This window comes from Falco punctatus, assembly GCF_963210335.1.
Source record: "Falco punctatus genome assembly, chromosome: Z".
Lineage (NCBI taxonomy): Eukaryota > Metazoa > Chordata > Aves > Falconiformes > Falconidae > Falco > Falco punctatus.
In genome coordinates, this window is record NC_137586.1 from 53065561 (window position 1) to 53085893 (window position 20333).

The 20333-nt window shown below is 48.0% G+C and overlaps 1 protein-coding gene across 3 annotated transcripts in view; it reads left to right on the forward strand.

Annotated features, from left to right (window-relative positions):
* Nucleotides 1–20333, forward strand: part of PSD3 (pleckstrin and Sec7 domain containing 3) — a 126379-nt gene that overhangs the window by 30027 nt on the left and 76019 nt on the right. For all 3 annotated transcript variants that reach the window (XR_013924908.1, XM_080372375.1, XM_080372376.1), the window contains exons 5-8: nucleotides 11672–11881; nucleotides 11988–12068; nucleotides 15192–15304; nucleotides 17156–17214. Coding sequence is in view for 2 of the 3 variants with exons in the window: in XM_080372375.1 (XP_080228501.1) it covers nucleotides 11672–11881; nucleotides 11988–12068; nucleotides 15192–15304; nucleotides 17156–17214 (463 nt within the window). In the remaining variant the exon portion in view is untranslated. The remainder of the gene's footprint in view (nucleotides 1–11671; nucleotides 11882–11987; nucleotides 12069–15191; nucleotides 15305–17155; nucleotides 17215–20333) is intronic.

The window sequence follows — 20333 nt, forward strand, 5'->3', positions numbered from 1 at the left end:
TAGTATCTAAAAAGTACTTTTAGGTAAAGCCCACATCGGCTCTTCAAGACAGAAGTTATCGTGGAGACAAGGTGTACTTAGTTAATGCTTTGAGACACATTAGGTGCCTGCCTAGTGTGGATTTCATTAGGAATTAATGTAATTGTAGTTTAAATTTGCAGCCATGCTGGTAAACTAACAGAGGATTTTTAAACTCCTCTTTTCCCCCTCTTAATAAAAAAAGAAGAAAGTAGCATCCCCAACAGTGGGTTTGTTAGGAAGCTCTGCTGCTGTAGCCTGCAGGGCTCTGTTAGGGACGGGTTCTGAGGGCCTGCTGTGTTAAGGTAGGTGACGACAAAGAGTGTAGCTGTGGCAGTACAGCCAGCCACAGGTGTGCCCATCAGGGTGATCCTCTGGACAATAACCTGAATATCGTGTTTTGTTGCACCAGGGTACAGGTGACTGACAGACCCCGTGTGCTGTATTGTTGGAGCCAGTGATTAATCCCAGTGTTATGATGTGTGGGTGAGGAGCACTGTGTGCGTGCTGGGGACTGCCTGGGATTTACTCTCAGAGGGGTCAAGACAGTGCATCACTGATGCTCAGGTGAACCAGAAGGAGCTGTCTGAGCAGTGGGTACTGTTTCTGAGAGTTTGCATGGGTGGTTGTGTTGCCTGAAGCAATCCCAGACTTGTTTTCTCAGCTGAAAGTACACATGTATGATGCATGCGTGGTAGCCTCTGTGGCACCTTTGTGCTTTCCACTGCTGTGTGTCGGTTTCCTACAGTGCCGCGAACCTGTGCTTGCTCTGGGGCTGTGTCTTCGCACGCAGAGCTCCTGCCTGGCGCTGCAGAACATCAGGGCAGCACACGCTGAGGAGCTCCAGCTCTCCCGAAGAACGAGGCGGGCAAGACAAGCCCACTGCCCTGCCAGATGCAGGCAGCCCTCCCTCGCCCTGCATCCCGCAGCCACCGGCCGGTGGCAGGCAGCAGCTTGCCTGCCATGTGTCGCGGAGCCACCGGGGGTCTCTGTGCCCTCTGCGGAGCTGCCGGCCCCCGCTGAAGCCAGGGAATCCCGCGGCTCTGCCCACCCAGTGACGTGAAATCCCGTGGGGGTGGGGGTGGGTGCGGGCGGGAGAGCAGCCAGACGGCCCCATCCTGTAGGGGTGGAGGCAGGTGTGTGGCGTCTCAGCGTGTGGACAGCGGCAAGTGCTAAGCAAAGTGGGGGAATTTGAGGCTTGGGGGGCTTGGGAGCAAGGCGATGCAACATTGCAGTGATGCAACATTGCAGCACAGCACAGCAAGAAACATGACTTCTTTTCCAGAAACTCTGCTGCTAACCCAAGCGAACCAAAACCAAAACCGCAGCAGCTCTCTGTGCAGTGGTATTTTGGTGACATAAAAAAATGCTTGGGAAAGTACATGGGGAGAGAGTAGCCTGGTACCGAGCTACCAGTGCTAGTCGACAGAGTGTGAAATACTGGTAGCTCTTCACAGTCCGGTGCAGGAGGGTGGATGTGAGAGCAAAGAGAAACTGGAAACTGAAAACTGTGTGCCTAAGGAAAGGAGGAGCAGGTGCTCCCAGTGGCTGTGCTTTCCTGATAGCAGATAGCTGAGCACCACACCACCTTTTGCATCTCTCTGGAGAGATCTTGAGCATAAGTGACAGGCGGACCCTAGATGGCGTGAGGTTTTAATACTTTATGGCAAGGAAACCTAGTCTTGTAATGGGTAAGTGGGAGGGTAACATCCTTCTCTGCTCTTAGGAAATCACTGGCTCTGGGAGGGGTCAGCTCTGGTATGTGAAGGCCAGTCACATGCCTTCAGAATTGGAAAAAAAAAAGAGGAAAAAAAATTATTAGACGCTTGCAGGCTGCAAGTTCCGATGGGCTCCTGGGTGTCTGGACGTTTCGTCTCTGCTGTCCTCCCTGTCAGCTGTTGGCCGTGGTTAAATGCAGTAAGTCCTCCCAAGAGCTGTGCAGTGTGCCTGCTCTGACAGCCACCTGCTGCTGCGCTTTATTAGGGCAGGGGGGATGTCAGCTGGCACCTGGGATTTCCTGCAGGACAGGTTGGCTTGTTTTTGCAAGCAGTCTTTCCTAGCACTGCTTAGGTGCCCTTCGTGCCTGGCCACTGGAGGAGGGATGCTTGAGGGAAAAGGGCATGCAGCTTGGCTTGCTTTAGGAACATGTCTAGATCTTGGTGTCTTTTGGGGGGCTTAATCTCTTTCCTAGGTATATAATGACCATCCCTCTGGGGAAAAAACAAATTTCTGCAGCTGAAGCAGCCTTAAGTTTCCCCAGGTAGGGGTGGAAGAACTGGGGGAGGAGAGGTAGTGTGTGAGGTTTCAGAGCTGAGGGACAGCCTCAGTGTGTGTCAGGGCACTGTGGGGACCCCATGAAATGTGCTGAGCCGGTTGCCAGTGTAATGAAGCTTTGCAGTGGCAATAAAGATAGTGCATTTGGGCCATGTTTTGTCCCTTTACCTCTTGTGTTATCCCTGCAGAGGCATGTGGTCCTTGCTGTTGCACCTGCCCCCAGGCACTGCACTCCTCCCTTCTCATGTCAGTGGGTTGTGTTGATACTGAGCAAGGTTCAGCCTTGGCGCATGGGCTTTTAATCCTTATTGCAGAGGCAGTAAGGATGACTGTTTGCAAGGTGCTACCCAGACGTCGAGCCTGAATTTTCATTGCCTGAACAAGGTGTAATCACTCACACCAGATCAGTGGGAGAAAGGGGGACATATTTCCAAAGCAATAAATACTGAGGGAAAAGTGAGTGATCTTTGCTATGTATGCAGTGAGCAACAGAACATCAGTGTGTCTAAAGTCAAGTATTAAGTTATCTTGGTGATGATCTCCATCTTTCTTTTCTACTTTCAGACTCTAAAGACATAATTTCTTTTTATCTTTCTTTTTTCTGCATTCTTTGTAGCAGACTTCCCATTCCCTCTTCCCTTGTATGCGACAGTCAGAAGAAGAAATAATAATAAAAAACCCACAAACCACTAAAATCTTCTGGCACTTCTTTTGCTGAATTGTTTTGGAAGGTGTGGTCTCTCTTGGTAGGACATCGCCCAAGATTTTTCTAAATCCAGAGAGAGAAGAAAAAAACCTGTATTTTAGCTCCTAATCCTCAAATATGCTAAGTATTTGCCACCTGCCATCATCTTCAAAGAAGTGCTGGTGCTCAGCAAATTCTGCAAGTTTAGTTACTTTATTTTGTTTTTTTCCTAGAGATGCAAACACAAATTTAGTCACGTATGTATTCTTTTATAATTCAAAGGGGGAAGAAAACAAACTCCCTGAAGTGATGGGTTGTTCTCAGAATAAATGCAGATTTCAATTCCCAGTGGCTGCCACGTTACGCTTAATGGTTTGGGCTTCTCATGGTAGTTCCCGTAGTTGCTTGCTTTCTTCTGCGTAAGGGCCGTTTGCAGCAGTTTCTCAGTGGCACTCTGCTTATTCTTTCTTTGAGATGATAAACTTTGTTGACAGATAAACCCAGCTTTGATCCCTTTCTCCAGCTTGATTCTCTAAGTCTCTTCCCAGTTTATTATTATCCTGAATGCTAGTTACACTTCTGGTTTTCAGTTCGCACTCGGGTATTTATGTCCAAGGTAACTTGTATTTGATCTTCAGTCTGAATATGAAACTCAGTAGTTAGATGTCTAACATGTAACCTTTATTCATTCATTCATTTTATTATTTTGTTTGATGGCAGTCTGGTAGAACCTTTTTACCCTTTGAAGACTCACCTGGTGACCTGGTTGAATCTTTTTTCATTTAGCATTAAATCTGCGAAGATCCCTGTGTTCCTAAGGAGGTGGTTTTGGCCTTCAGGTGTGCCTCAGCTCATGACAGGCTCTGGGACCTAGGAGAGCTACGTCTGTCAGAAGATTCTGCTTCAGATTTGCTGCCATCCATATGCTCAGGATCAGGAAAGTTATTTAGAGGAATGCCACTGCTTGTTGTCCTAGAAGAGTGAATGCGTCTAATGCATCCGCAGCTGGTCAGCAAGCAAATGCGTGCTGGAGCCCATTTGCCTGCACATGGGCTACTGCATCTGTCAGTTGTTGAGTAAGCACAATGTGCTGGTATAGGTATCTTAAATCCAGGTAGAGATGAAGTGGCACAATCCGTAGGGGTAAATTTCTGAGCCCGGTGGCAGTTTGGCCGCTGAGGGTTTGCCCCATTATTGCACAGCTTAGTTAACTTCAGAAATGTTAAGCCACACTGATCACTGTGGTATTCCCTGCAGGAAGGTGGCATCACTTTATCAAGGCTCTGGAAATAACAACGTGGGAGTTTGCCTTTGCTCTGGCTAATAAGGTGCTTGCAATGCCTGTTTACTGAAAGTCTGTAAAACTACTAGTAGTTCCTAAAGAAACTGTTGTTTTAGAGAAAAAAGGGCTGCTGGCTTTTCACCTCCTCAGTTCCCAGCCTCCTCTGAAAATAAAACAAACAAAACAAAAAAGTCCAGGGGCTGACAGAGACAGAAAATAAAATAATAATAATAATAAAAAAAAAGAAAAAAAAAAAGTGAAGCAGCTGATCAGTTCTCTGCATGAAGCGCCTCAGTATAAAGCTGTCAGCAGCTCAGCTTCTAAGCTGGCATCTGTTGGCATATTTCCATTAAAGTCAAAGCCGCTTAGGTCAGGAAGCCTTCATTCACTGAAACCAAGGTGTTTCTGCCCAGCTCCAAGTCAGTCCTGAGGTACAGCCTGCTGTCTCCAACTGGCTGCCAGCCAAGCCCCCCTCTGCGTTATTGCTGGTTAACTCTCCTTCCATCCATCCGTCTCTTGGGATAGAGGGAGGCAGAGCCTGGCGGCTGGCAGCGCAGCGTAAAGGCATGTATAGTTTTGGATGGCATGTGGGAGCAATGGGGGAGAAGAACAGGGCACACAGCCTGCAGACTCCTTGCTAGCACAGCTAGGTGAGCTGCAGGTTGGTTGGTGGTTCTTTTTGCTTTATTGAGGAAATATGTCTTTTATTATTATTAACTGTTCTTTTTGAGGACAGGAGGTTCGTTTTGCTACATGGTTGCAACATAGAGCTCCTGTGCAATACTACCGCCAGCGCTTACACACTCCATCCACACATCTGCAGGGAAGCCTTCACCAAAAGGCATGAACACCGGTATTTTTATGCATCTGTTTTGCTGCCTGCCAGGGAGGACCGGCTGGACCAGGTGCTCCATTAATCACTCTCCCTGGGCCAGTCTCCAAAGAGTTAAACTGAGCCCTGGCGAGGGGGAAGTACTCCGATGGCTTCCCACTTCTGCTCCTGTCCTGGAGGACCCAGCAGGAGCCTTGTGGGGAAATGTTATGTTGGTGCTGAGCCCAGGGCTGGCTCTTGGCACCCACAGCATAGCGAAGGGGACAGGGGGGATGTGTTGAGCTCAGGGGAGAGATCCCAGGGGCTCCCAAAAACTTAGGGGCTGAATGTTTTCTGAGCAAAGTCATGGGTGTGCAGCACATTCTTTAGGTCTGTTTGCTCATGTCTGGGGGCAGATGGGCCATATCCTGAGTGTGGGACTATCCTGATGTGTCCAGGAGACCAGTCTACACATCAGTGCATCTGTCAGAAAGACCCATTTTTGGGGGAACCCTTGGACACCCTCTGTGGCGAGCGCCAGGTTGTCGCTTTCCAGGCATAGGGACATTAATTAATGTGGTGAGAGTCCCTTTGCAGTTGCTGACCCCTGCCGCAGCAGTGTAAGGAGCCTGAGGTCGAAAGGGAATCAAACCTGAAGTATTTTTAGCAAAACATTTGTACTTCAGGTGGCAGTGGGCCAGCATATCTGTGTGATAAAGGACACACTGTCTCTTGGAAGGGCTGCAGTCCTGTCCCTGCATGTGGCTGGACTTCTTGTCCTAATGCTGTGATCCCGTAATGATAGCATTTGCATTTGCTGTAATGCAAGCCTACCAGAAATGGCATTTTCTAAACACTTTAGCTGTTAGCTCCCTAGTGGGCATTCTTTTCATCAAAGAAAAATGTGGACAATTACGGGGAGCAAGAGGTTATTTTTAAGCAGCAGCATGCATTCAGCCCCTGCAAATGACTTTGCATGTGCATTTTATTGATAACCAACAAGAGATTACAGGGCTTGTTTGTTTGTTTTTTTACTTTGCTCCTTTCTGTGTGACCTGACAAGGCTGAGGTACTTTTTAATGGATCCTCCATTGGTGCTCTGGTTTGTAGAAGCTGTCCTCCCTTCATGTGTCCTGGCTGATGCTGTGCTTGTGAGACACCCACTGAATCGAGCTGCAGCAAAGTGCAGCTGTGTCAGTCCTCAAAGAGGGATCTACTTCAAAGTGTGTCTTTGAAGAGAATCCATACGTAGGACTTCAAAGCTGATTAAACCATTCGGAGTAAAATAGCACAGTGAGTCATCTGCTAGGAAAGGGCATTATTTTTATTTTTATTATTTTTCCCCCATTCCTACAGTTGTATCTTGGAAGAGCCCTGGAGCAGGAGGTAACTGGCAACGTAAATTGTTGCTTGATGTGATTTTGTGCTTGCTCTCTTCTGGCCCCGAAGAAGCCGGTTCAGAGCTGTAGCAAATGTGCAGCAGAGCTGTTCCCAGCCTGTCTGTGTGGTCAGTCATTTCTAGCAGGAACTGACTCATTACGTCCCACTGCTGCCGGGATTCCTTCCCTTTCTCCGGTGGGGCTACTCCTTTCAGAGCCGGGCAGCTCAAGCACGGCTTTTCAGCTGCCTTGAAACAAAATCCAGCCTGTGCCACTGCTCATTTCTGATCAGCTCTGAGATGTGGAAGGGTATCACTGGCAGAGCATACACACCTCTCCGAAGGGGTATAGGGCACTGGTTCGTTTCCTGAGGGCAGGACTTTTTTGTAGAGGGAAGTTCGCTCCCCCCACAGTCTAGGCTGGTTGTCAGGGGCATCCCAGTGCTGCTGCGTTTCTGATGTCCCTGCCACGTTGTGAGGTGAGAGCTGCTGCTTGAGGGGCTGTTGAATTAGAAACAGAGCATGCTTTTCACAGCCAGAGTTGATGGCTATGACTGAGAGGGGGTGGTGTCCTCTGTTTTGCAACCAGGAGGAGAAGGCGGCTTGGACTGAAGGTGTTTAGAACAACAGGATCAGCACAGTGCTGCGCAGGGTGATTATCATCTCCAGCGTGGCTCCTCGGTGGATGCTGTACCCCTGCTGAAAACAACATTTGTTCTGGCCCTAGCTTCAGCGTGCCAGAACGCCTCTCCACCCTTCCTTATTGTTAATCGTGGCTGTGTTTTGCTCTGATGGACTTTGCTGGCAAATGCCTGACTTAGCCTGCTTTGAAGTAAAGCTGATGTTAAAGATGTGCCAATTTTTTTGAGAGAAAACATTGATTTTCCTCCTGTTTTCTCTTCCTCTCTTTCCAAAATGACCTGGGAAGGTCGGAGCCCTGTCTCATCCAAGCAACCTCTGAAATTGGTGCACCCAGCACATTCCCTCCAGATGTGCACACTGCATAGATGAGTGTTCCTCGGGCAGGGGAGCCATGTGCATCCAGGGGAGACAGTGTGCCACACAGCATAGGCTGCCTTCGATCCGGCAAGAGCTGCAGGCAGTGGCAATCTGGCTAGGTTGAGGGCATTGCTTAGGCTGAGTTGTCACACCCTGCCACTCAGTGTCAACTCTGAATATCGTCTTGTTAGCAGCTGGAGCAGTTGCTCTGTGTTGGATCTGAGCTCTTCTCCCATACAGCAAAATGCTAACGTGCTTTTCTTCCCTGGGACAAAACAGAATTTTTTCCCCCATGGATTTGCTAAAATATGAAGAATATCCCAAGGTTTTAAGGCACCTGAAACTGCAGGTAATGTTGAGGTTTCCAGTTGCAGCCTAGTAGACAGAGAGTGGACCACTGAGATACGAGGTTTGTGTTTCCTTACCATTTTGTTGCTGGCATTGCTCTGTTTTTCTGTGGAAGTTGCAGCCATTCCCCCACTGTTCACTGCTGTGGAGGATTTCTGTTCTGGTGAAACCCAGAATGGATAGTAAAGGGAATAAGTGAATCCAGAATATTCTTAAATGGATCAAGTGTGCTAAGTGTAGAGTGTGACACAATTGAGATACCTGGGCATTGGCAGCTAAGTCACTGTAGACTTGGTTGATAATGGGACAAGTGAAGAAAACCGTATAAAATGTTTCAGACTCTGCCTAGGTGTGATGGTGTGTTACAGGAATCTGTCTTCACAGATGTTACAGTCTGCCTGTGTTTAATCTGTGAGCATGGAGGGGCAGCTGCTGCTGTTAGAAGCTACTGAATTTTCCATAGCAGCTGTTTATCAAATTGCTGTAATTTCTGCTGGATGTGGTGGTCACAGCCTCTGTGCATTCACTGTGAACCTGCTTTGGCAGATGAAGGAGGGAGGATGTATCAGGAGTGCGTTGCTGGGACAGAAACAAGAAGTTCTGAAGACCTGGTTTCTGGCCACAGCTCATGCACTGTGAGACCAAAGGGGTCTGGATTTTGTAGCTTCTGTTTTTTGTGTTTTCTGATAGCAGAGATCAATCTCCAGATGAAAATCAGCAGCCGTTGCTGTACAGACAATTACCAATAGTAGCATTACAGTCTTTTTTGGCCCTGAATCCAGGACTAGGGGGAACGTAATCTATTACATTTTCAGCCTGCTTTTGTCAGTAGAGGTTGCTCATTTTTATGTGATAAAGAATAAAGCTGCATGAGAGATCTATGTCCAGGCTTGCTTTGCATCATGAAGTCCTGCCTTGGCTCTGTTTAGCTGGTAATGCTGCTGTGGACTCTTCATGCGTAGAAACTGTAGACAGCAGAAGACAGACCTGTTTGCAGCCTTGGTTGCTCCTAGCCCTTGATTAGAATCCATTATAAGCACTTTACAGAGGGAGGCAAGTTTTACTATCTGTGTTCAGCAGCTGGGGAAACTGAGGCATGGAAGGAAAATGGTGCACCCAAGAGAGTCTTGGAGGTAAAAGAGGTGTCAGCCTTGAGTAACACCCTCTGGACCCTGCTAAAATGACCTGTCCAGAAGGCAGCTTGCAGTAGTCGTGTGTAGGGTGTCTCCATTTCCTGAGCCTTCAGTGGTGTGGGCACTGCGTCTTCCCTCTGCCTAAAAAACTTGAGAACCGAACTCTTACTTTAATGTTAAAAATCTGGCATTTTCCCTGAACAAGAATGTTACAGACAGCCTATATTGTTGATTTGATTGCCTTCTTGTACTTAGTAGGTAATAAGCTAACCGACTGTTGGAGTGACTGAAGGAAGCATGCCTTATTCTTTGACCTGATACCTGTATGGGGACCCCTCGTCAGGATGAAAGCTTCAGGAGGTTGGAAGATAAGTTTTCTTACACAGCCCTGTCGGCTAGCTTTGGCAAGCAGGGGAAGGAGCATGCTCTCCTTGCTGGGTGTTCCTCCTTCACATCCCAGCCACTGCTCCAAGAGGAAGACTGAAGCTGGGAGTTGCCGTACCATTTATTTCACTAAGTGGCAGATGCTGTCACTTCCTTTCTTTCTAAACTTATGGTGGTTTGTGGTAACATTGACTCTCGTAGTGCACTGGTTCCTAGCAGGGTGCAGATGTTTCTTGTCAGCTTTGGCCATCTTTCAGGGCTATAAATATTGCCTTTAATAAAGAGCAGTGGTGAAACGGGGCTGTGATTTACGAGTGAGGCTCTGCAAGTTGGCATGGCTTTTGAAGCAGCATTTGTGGAAAGCTCTGTAGATGTTAGCTCACCTGGTTGTCCTTCACTCTTGTCAATTGTCAGAGCTGGGAGTTTGAAACCAGTTTTGTCTAATTTGAGTGGACAGGCATGTGTCAAAGAACTCTGGAATTTGCTTTCTTCACAAGTTTGGAGCAGACCAAATTTAGAGAATTTTGGACGTTGGCTAGTGCTTTTGGAAAGGGCTGAGAAGGTATTTCCCACTGGTATCAAGAGGGGCTTTTTTTGTTTTCTAGGGTGTCTGGCGGTCAGTGATGTTAATGCTGTTGGAATTGTATTTACAGCATTAATTCCCTTACTAGAGGGCAGAGACTCCCTTTGGTTATCACACCTCTTTATTTACACTAAAATAAATGCAAAATCAAATCCCCAGTACTTGTAGGAACAGGTTAGATGTCTGTTCTCCCCATATAATTGATAAAAAAAAGTTGTACCCACAGTGTGGATGTGGATACTTTTGATATTCTAGCAGCACTACGAAGACGGAAGCAGATGGAATGGGCCAGTCTCCTTCCTGCAGGAGCACTGCACACCTCTTAAACTAAACTCTGCATGGGAAGCGAGGTAGGGCGCATGATGGGATGGGATATTCTGCATGGGATGATTTGTGTGGAAGGAGGCATGCAGAATAGCAAAGATTTTTATTTAAGCTCACATTAGATGAAAAGCTCATCTTTAAGGGTTAATAAGTGGCTAGCAGACATTTCAGTAGATGGCTAGATAATTGTTACTGGAGCGCAGTGAAATCCTGGCTTGTCAAGCCTGAAGATTACAGTGGTGTATGAAACTGTGGAATGTTGAACTGTTGTGTTTAAAATCATCTTTAACTCATTCCACTCATATCTGCCCTGTGCATGACCCCTGCTGATCATTCATTACCCCTGTGTAAATGAGGATTTAGTGGAAGAAATTTATGTGTAGTATTTTTTTAAATAGAAATGCTGTCATGCATGCACACACAGAGAGAAAGCTGAGATTTTGCAAGAATTTTCATGCCAATGTCAGGGAAAAAACTTTTCCAAAGTTGAAAGCATGCCTGTGTGCCGGGGTGTGTATGTGGATGTGTGGTTTCTGGTGGGGAGGGCTCTTGCCTCTTTGAGGGGAGAAGCAAAGCAGGCGCACAGCTCAGCCACAGCTTTCCTACTGTACTAGAAGTGGGAGGAATCTATAAATGCATGATTTATGTAAAGTGCCCTGGGACTGCCGTGCTGAACCATCCTGACTTTGCGCAGCCAGTGAGGGAAATTATTGCTTGCAAGGGAGCAGGAGGAAAGCAAACAGTTCTCCAGGCTGGCTGGGTGGCTTGTGTCTCTCTCTTGTCCCCCAAACTAGGTTCCATGCTCTAAGTCCTGCTTTTTCTAGTGATGTCTCCCTATGGGATGCCCGCTGCTCATGGGCAGCACGGAAGCTGCTGAGAATTCTGCACATGTTATTTTAGATTTGGGGAGTTTTATTGTTTCCAGGACAACTGGGGAAGAATGAGGAAGGGACTTGTGCTGAGTCAGCTTGGAGCTACCGAACACCCTGGCTTGCTTGCAGCATTTTCCCCTGGAAAATGGCTAATGGCCTACTTTTACAGGGACCCCTTCAAGACAAGCAAGTGACCGGGTTAAAAAATACTAGTGCAAGAAGCAAATGAGGAGCCAGTGTTGTCAGGTGTACTTGTAGGCTGATAATAGGAAACAACTGTCTGTGAAGTGAGCACACGTTGTGGACACTCAGCATGCTCAGAAGGTGAGTGCAGGGCAGAATGTGTTTTTGGGCTGGAAAGTCCAAATCTGGGTCTCCATGTTTAACTCACTTAACCTCTGATGGCTGCTAAATAAGTGTCCTTGTTCTACACAGCTCCTTCAATTAAGTGGAATTAGCTGTATTGTGTAATCTTGCCTCTGTTCCATTAATTGGCTTCTATTCTAAGTGGAATTAAATCCTTCTTGAAACTGTAATGTCATCTTATTTTTCTTCTTTCCATATTTTTTCCATCTCATAGCAATGCTGACCTGCAGAATATGGTGTTAGACTCCAGTGCTGCCATGGGGAGCAATGAACTTCAGGAGAAAGGTGCTACCGGAGCCCTTGGCCACGATCTTAGCAATGGCAGCAGCAGCAGCAATTTGGAAGCAGCCAGGCGCCTGGCTAAGCGCCTCTACCATCTGGACCGATTCAAACGCTCTGATGTGGCAAAGCATTTGGGTAAAAAGTAGGTGCTGATATGAGGCCTTTGGTCGCCACCTTGTTCTTCTTCTTGCTGGTTCTGGAGGGGCTCACCCTCAAATGATAACCTTTACTTATGTGTTTGTTCAAAGCAACGAATTCAGCAAGCTTGTGGCCGAAGAATACCTTAAGTTTTTTGACTTCACAGGCATGACGCTGGACTACTCACTCAGGTACGTGCCCATTTGCAGACCTTATGTTCTTGTTCTGTAACAGTGCTGTTTGCTGCATTGTTCCAATTGAAACGGTGGCCCTGTAGGGGATTAAGAAGGTGAAGAGAGGGGTGTGACGTGTTTTTGTAATGGAACTTTTCTCTCATTTGTCTTGGTGTGCTGCCGTACTCCAGAGTGCTGCTGGAGTGGTGGCCTTTCCTGGAAAGGGCGGTCTGTGGGTGGACCTGCTTAGAGGAGGTGCAGAGGAGGTGGAGAAAAATGGCTGGTCACTTGATAAACGGGAGACTTGTAGTCTGGCAGGTGCTGCTGGGGAATGAAGGTGTTGCTCACAGGTGAGCTGCACAGACTTTTTGGGTAGTGCCTTTTGGAGCTTGCTCTGCCTGCTGCAGCACACAAAGCCAGGGCCAGGGTTTGCTGTGGCTCAGCAGCCCCCCCCCTCACTGTGTCACTCTGAGGCACCCAAAAATGTGCAGAACAGCAAAAGCTTCTACATGGAAAATGCTGTGGAGAGTTTGGTAGCTGCCAGCATGGGTGTTTTAAAACCCAGCCCTTCAATTTTCTTTCCTTTTTACACTGGAATGAGTCCTCAACAATGTCTGTTTTCAGTATGTTTTTGTTTTAGAAGGCAAAACACCAGGTTTGTGTAGCAGTGGTTGCTGATGTTGAGGGATTTAAAGTGAGTTTAAATCACCTAGCTGAGGTTACTCAAGTGGGTTGTTGTTTTCTTTCTTGTGTTACTAAACCAGGAGGTCTGCAGGCACTTGCCAGTCCCCTTGCAAATGCATTTCCAGGGGAATGACTCCAGGAAACTGTGGCAGACCCCAAGGAAATCCCAAATCCCTGCCCGGCGAAAGTGGTAGAAGGGAAATGTGCCCGCAGAAGAGCGAACCACCCACTCCTGTGGCACAGGGAGTGGGGCTGAGCCTGAGCACCCGCTCTGTGCAGGGCGGGAGCAGCTGGGGTGGTGGGAGGTCTGCTGCTTGATCCAGGTTTTAGCAGCCCTGAAGCATGATGCTAAATATACCTGTCTTTTAAATTGTGAAATCCAACACCTAATTGCTTTGTGGCACATATTTAGGAGGTCTCTGCTCCCGGTAGATCTCCTGTTAATATTAATAGTCATGACCTTCTCTAAAATATGCCCTGGCTTCTGTGGGACTCAGACATGCCAGGGGTTTGCTGAGCTTTCAGGAGTAGCTGCAGTGACTGCCAGCTGCATGCCCTGAGCATGCAACAGAGGCCGAGGACAGAGCAGTGTCCCGAAGCCTGGGGGCCCGAGGTGTGCTGCCTCATGCTTGCAGAGAGTGAGAGGCAACCATCCTGTTGCTGCTGGCTCACTGACAAGTTGTGGTTTGTTAAGCATTTTAGAGTTGGTGGTGGCAGATCAGATCTGCACTACGCCCAGGCTGCGGGAGGCCATTGTGCAGTATCACTGTCAGTGGCGAGCCTGGGACATGGGGAGGGTTCTTCTGTTGTTGTCCACACCCTGGACCTGCATTGCCCATTCATCTTCCAAGTGCATGTCTTGCATCGACCATAGGGCTGCAGGCGGGAAGGAGGTGGGACCACTGCTCCAACCTATCTCAGAGTCCATCCTGGTCCTCATGGGCAGAAACTTGTGCCTGTGGCCCTTGGCTGCAGCACTGTGGTCTGAGAGAGAGGAACCTGCCTTGTTTATTTACCAAATGTTGTTCCATCAGTTGCCTCTCTGAGGCAGCTTCCACGGGTGTAAAGGTGCTGAAGAGGAGGAAAGGGTGTAGGTTGGTGGTGCCCGGTGTGGGCGGAGCGGGGGTCACTGGAAACAGCCCAAGACAGAGGAGCAGGAAAGATGGCTAGTTGTCAAAACATCCCATGGGGGCATGAGGTAAGAAGGAAAGAGCAGCCCTGCGAAGACTCGGTTGTATCTACTTGTGAATTGTGTTATTTGCAATACATGATATGTGAAATTAAGTTACTACCAGGCAGATCACAATCTGTATAGATGCAAGGTCATTGCAAGTATAGCCCATCTCTGAACTTATCTCAAAGAGAAAAAAATTAATGTTTATTCCAGCAGACTAGACAGACGTGAATGTTCCAGCAACATATTCCATTCAGATCTGGTGTTGGTTTCAGTCTCATGGGATATTTTAAAATTGTCTATTAGGCAATAATTTTGTATGCTGTCTTGCTTTGGACATAGAAGGTTTGTGTTTTCAGGCTTTTCTTAGAAGCATCCTGACAAATTAGTGTAGGCTGATACTGCTGAGGTCATCTCTTGGCTCCAGGATGTGGGGATGCTGGAAAGTGCAGAAGCTCTTCTTTCGCTGCGAGGCAAGTTTTTCTACCAGGAAGAATAGTGACATGGTTAAAAGGCGGGGTCATTAAGTGTCGGATGATGACTGGAAGATGTGTGTGCTGTCCCACTGCCTTGCACAGCCTTGCTAGGTGTGCACCAGCCCTGTGCCCTGGAATGTCTTGAGCAGGAACCCAAGAGGGCCAGATTGCTCCTCCTGCTGTTAAAGCGCAGTGGAACATGGTGCAACTCTTGGGCCCTCTTCCCCAGATGTTTTCTGCGGGTCAGGTATTAACAGTGTCTTCTGCAAGGTGACTGGTTTGGTCCTGGCCACGCAGCTAGATGACCTGCCAGAAGGAGGACTGCACATTTGGTGTAGGCTCTGAGTCTGCAGTGCACCTGCTTGACTTCACCACCTGGAGTAGCTCCTCTGATTTGGATGGGAATACTAATGAGTCTAAAGTTAAAAAGTGCAGGAGTGACAGACAATTAGAAAAGGACAGAGAATGCCCTGGATGTCTGTCTTGCATAAACAACACCTGCTTCAGTTCCTTTCCCAAACAAAAGACAAGTACTAAAAATAAGAACAGTTCTTTCAAATGGTGTAATTGCTTATTAGTTTGTATGTTCCATGGCTGAGACCACTGGTAATTTAACTCCTGCTTCATTTACTATAATGTTGGGATTAACTGCATATGGGATAATAGCCCATTTTCCTAGAAATGCTTCAGGTGTCTGCTGTGCACTTACATACTTCTTGCTGTGAAGTGTGCTTTGCTCTGTGTGCTGTGTGAGGCAAAAAGAGATTTATTACTTTAATTTCACCTTTTTTTGTGCTCTTCTTTCAGGAGCTTCTTTAAAGCCTTTTCACTGATCGGAGAAACTCAGGAACGAGAGAGAGTTTTAATCCACTTCTCCAGCAGATACTACCAGTGCAACCCAAACACCATTTCTTCTCAAGGTAACTTTGTTCCTGATAGGAAGGTCTTTGGTTAGCTCCCTCTTCCTTCATTCTCACCTTCAACAGCATGTATGGTGTGTGCCTGGGAACTGAAGGTGTGTAGTTGCTGTGCCACACTTTAGAGACTGCCTGTGGTGAGTATTGAAACTCCTCATGTTCTCCACATGTAATTGTGGTAAGGCAAAGAAAAATCTGTATTTATCCCATCGGGAAAGGTGTTTAGCCTTCTTCAGTGTAAATCCTCAGTTGCAGCATTTCCAGATTTGAATGTTTAATGTCCTCAGTTGTGGTTTCTGGTGTTGCTGGCTTTCCTCTGTGTGTGGGTACCTGTACTCTAGCTACACGTGGATGACAATCGGTCTCACCTCACATGGAAGAGGAGCTGTGTGGTTTCTGTGCTCCATTCAGTGCTTGTGTGTCTTTATGCACTGGCAGCAGGCATGCCAGTTCTTGCCAGTTGTGGGGGTGAATTTTGGGTGCTGTATCCAGACCCTGGCATGGTTTCATTTTGACTAGCTAAGATCATTCAGAGTGCTGCCTCCCTGCCAATATTTTCAGTCATTTTGGAAATGGATGGGAGAAACAAACAAGTGCACAGATCAAACCTGTGAAAGCTGGCACTGGAGAAGAGGACAAACTGTCTGCTGGCAGAGCTGCTGCATTCAGCCAGCCACGCCGGCAGAGGCACGTGGCCTTGGGATCGCAGCGCAGGCTGATAACACACTGGGAAAAGGAAGAGACAGGAAAGAAAATAAGCGGGGGCTAAGCTGTGCTTTAGTCTCAAGTGTAAGTGAGAAGGAGCTGCTATGCTTGAAGGTATTGTCACTTCCTTAGCGCTTGCTTTGTGGCCTGTGCCCATTGCAGGGAGGTGGTAGTTTTCCAGTTTGCTGGACCTGTTTGGCTTTACTGGCAGGCATGCTGGGGAGGGGAATAGGTAGCAGTAAGACAGAATCTGCTCCCATACTACCTCTGTCCTTTTCGTAATGCCTTTCTTATTTCAGGACATCACAAGCAGGCAGGTAGAATAGGTGTCTTATGTCCAGACTGAAATAATGACTTGCATGTTGATGTGATAGCCTTACTCTAGTCCATGGTGCAGGAGGGATGTTGCCATTTTTGAGCCTGAGTAAGCATTTAGGTTAAAGCGAGTGCTGCAGACGTTACCCAGGGTTCTAAAAGGGTGTTTAAAAGGGGTGCCTGGAAGATGAGGATGATGAAATTGGTGTCCACTGTTGCAAATGACAGTCTGCACTGACTTTCTGAAGTCTGCCACAATGACTGCAGGGATGGAGCTAGAGATACAATCTGTCTCTTCTGGCTCATTTTTGAGGGCCTTTGGTAAAGGATCACAGTAGAAATTGGCGCAGCACTCTACCCAGTGCAAAGCCAAAGCAGTGTAAATAGCTGACAAGTTCTCCAAAATTTAGTCTGTGTCCTGAATGAAGAGGGAGCCAGAGGAGGAGGAAAACATGATACTGTGTTGTATCCACTCTACACACACAAATGGGTATATTTTACTTTTCCCTTTCTGCCCTGAAATAAATGAAGAAGAGTGAGTGGATTCAGCCTGTGGTAGTGGTATTAGCAAGCAAAGGGTGACAGGGTGGTTTCCTGTCTCGTTTTCCTCATCCATGGGTGCTGCAAGATAGTTTTGACAGGCATTAAAAGATGAAAGAAAGGCTGTTTTGGCTTGACAGCTGTGGGATGACCTCACATTAATTATGTGTATTTCTTGATAAAACAGATTCTCGTTAAGGGAACGGACTCATTTAGGCTATGAGGCTTGGTTTTGGCTGGTTTTAACGGTCCAGTCCTGGGTCTGCATGTGACTGGTTATGTCTCTTTCTGCAGATGGAGTTCACTGTCTCACATGTGCTATGATGCTGTTGAACACAGACCTCCATGGCCACGTGAGTATGCACAGCTTTGTGTAGACTGCTCCCATCGACACTATGCTTGGAGCGGGGTGTAGGGTGTGGGGGTGTGGGGTGTGTTCTGGCAGCAGAGTCCCCTTGCTGGTCGCCTGTTCCTAAAGCACCCCTGCAGACAGCAAACAGTGAGAAGACTGCGCTCGGAGGTTGTTGTCCTGGGCAGGGCTTTCCAGCATGCCCAGGCCAGTCATGTGTAAGCTGGCATTGTGCCTGGCTTTGCCGTAATGTATGAGGATGCTTCTTGTCCTCAGGCCCCTGTACTTCTGGTGTGCTTCTCATCTTTCCCTGGTGACAGCAGCTGGCCCTGGCCAGGAAGCTGTGGTTGGGATTGACTTCCCCTTACCAGTATGTACAAACATTTGGGAAGGCAGAAGAAAGAAGGGAGGTGAAGAGGTGCTGGGAAGGTCACATGGGGAAAGTGATGTTTGCAGGCATCCATTTGCAGGGGGGCAGATCTGGTGGAACCAGAGTTCTGCTGAGCCAGGGTAATGACAGTTGCACCCAGAGCCAAGAGAGCGGAAGGGTGCAGGGGCTCTGAGGGAGAGCCCTCTTGTTTCACCACTGCACATCTCTCCCCACGGCCTGCCCTGGGGGAAGTAGTATTCCAGTTTGAGGTCTCTTAGGACACACTAGTACAGAGTGCCAGGAGCCCTAGGATGTCTATTTCAGCACCCATGCTGCAATATGCCTGCAATGCATGGTATTCCCGTGCTGACTGGAGGCTTCCTGGTTCCTGGCACCAGGGTGGAGAGAGGAAAACACAGGGAGCATGGCATGATAGCTTGCAGTGGCTTCAGCCAGGTGGCTTTGGGGCTTCTGTCTGGCTGAGACCCTGCACTACACTGCCAACAGCTCTTGCAGGAGAGCCCCATCTGGCAGCTCTTACACAGCAGGGGTGGTGCAGTAGAAGGCGGAGGTACCTGGGTTTGTTTCCAAGGGCTGCTTAGCCCCTGTGGGTGCAGCTCTGTAGTGGGTACAGGTAATGGTGCCAAGTCTTGTGTGTGCTTCCCCAGGGGTTTTGATGCCCATCTCCCATTAATTGAATGACTTCATCTGAAAATTGTAGAAGCAGTAGGGGAAAGGGAGTTGCAAAAAATTTTCTTATCTGAAGGCAGAGCCTTCCCTGACTGAGGAGTGTGTCACTCGCATGACAGGGTGAGCAGAGGTACAGGAACATGCCTCAGTGCGCCTCTTAGTATACACCATTTCTCTTGAGCATACCTGAGACTGCACAGGTACCCCACTCCCCAGAATGATGAGCCGCCTGGGGCACCTGCTCTGCAACCTGCCTGGCCTTGCAGTCCAGGGAGGGAGACTAAATGGTTCTGCATCAGACTGACAGCATCTCCTGTTGCTCCCTGCCGTGCTTCAGTGGGCCCTACTGTCTTCATTAGGTACTGGAGTAAACGATCTGGCTCTGACCCACCACTGCTATTGACGGTTTACATCTGAAGCTAGGATGACCCTGGCTGTTGCAGTGTGTAACTTTGGAGGGGTATCCTACTGGCAGTCATTAGTGTGTTGTTACGTGTACACAGCTGTAACTTTTGTCAGACTTCTACAAGTATCTCCTCTCTCTCTCTCCCCCTCTTCCCCTGCCTCTGATTTCCTGCAATTTTGGAGGTGGTCTTATTGTTTTGCATTTTTCCACATAGGTGGTAAGTTGAGCGTTTTTTACTTGGAATGCAACTCCTTGCAGATATATACTAACTGCCTGTTTCCTAACAATGCTCTGGCCGTGATTCTGCTACAGCAGGAAGCAGTTGAGTCACAGGGCTTGTCTACACTGAGCTCCATTTGTTGCTGACATACTGATCATAAGTGTAGACACTTTTATTTCACAATAAACTCAACTGCTTGTAGGGCAGTCATGCAGATGCTCTGCCTTCAGTTCACACTTTTCCTTAACTCTTGTAGATGAATTCTTACTTATCCCTTTATTTATCCTTGTCTTGCCACATTTCATTCTATTTGTAGCTAAATCATTTTTTGCTAGCTGTGTCTTGGAGATGCATGCTCGCTTCTCTGCAGGGAGGTCATCACCTAGATGCTAGAGACTGTAAGCTATCTCTAGACTGCCAGGTACATCTTCTAGAACCTGTGTGACGCTGTGTGAAGAGGTAGTTTCGGTCCTGGAGCAAAACAGCCATTCCTCTGCAATACCAGTTATCTCCGTGGGTGAAATGAGCCACACTGCTGTTGGTTTCGGTCAGCGTGGGGAAACTGCAGACTGCTGCGTGGAGGAAACAAACAGAAGCAGGCTGCAGTCTGTCACAGGGAGGAAAGAAAGCATTTGCAAGTCTACTACAACAGTTCCAGCCTGCACCCAAAGACTGAAATTATAAGCTACGTGCTGCAAGCTTAGCAACCAGAGAGCCAGGGTTACAGCTAGACTGTTGCTGTCAGGAGCCTTTCTGATGTGGGAAGCACCGCATCATTCCAGCATTCCTTCCTGCCTTCTTTCAGCTCGTCTGTGCTGGCCAGAGGCTGTGGGATCTTCCTTTGTGGCTAGATGAGGCTGACGGTCAAGGTTTGCTGGTATTCCATCTCTCCCTCATCACACATTATGGAAAGGAAGTAGTGGATTTGCAGTCCAAGCTGTCATTCAACTGTAACATTGAATGACCTGTATTACTGACTGGTGCCCTAAGAAGGGCTCCACTCCTGTGTTAATTTGGCTCTTGCTAACTGAAGTCGCTGTCTTCACACAAAGCTCTTCTGCTGTATTTCTGCAGCCAAGGCATATCCTGACCATGGAGAAGTCATCTTCATCCCCTTCTCACTGGCAGCAGTGGCATCCCCGAAGATACCATGGTCATCACAGGGCCCTGTTTCCCTTCTGCTTTTACCCCGTTTCATAGCTCATCCCATGCTGCTTCCCTTTCTGCAGATCTCTCTGGGCTCCTTTTTCACCAGCTATGTTGTCATTGCTGCCTGCTCACAAGGCTTCCCACATGCCAAGTGTGGGGCTTCTAGCACCTAGGACACCTGGGGGACGGAGTACAGACACCTTCTCTGAGGGGTGATGAGGACTGGGATCCAAGAGCAGTTTAGGGCAGCCTCAATCTTACAAATGGAGCAGTTAAGGTCCTGCATGA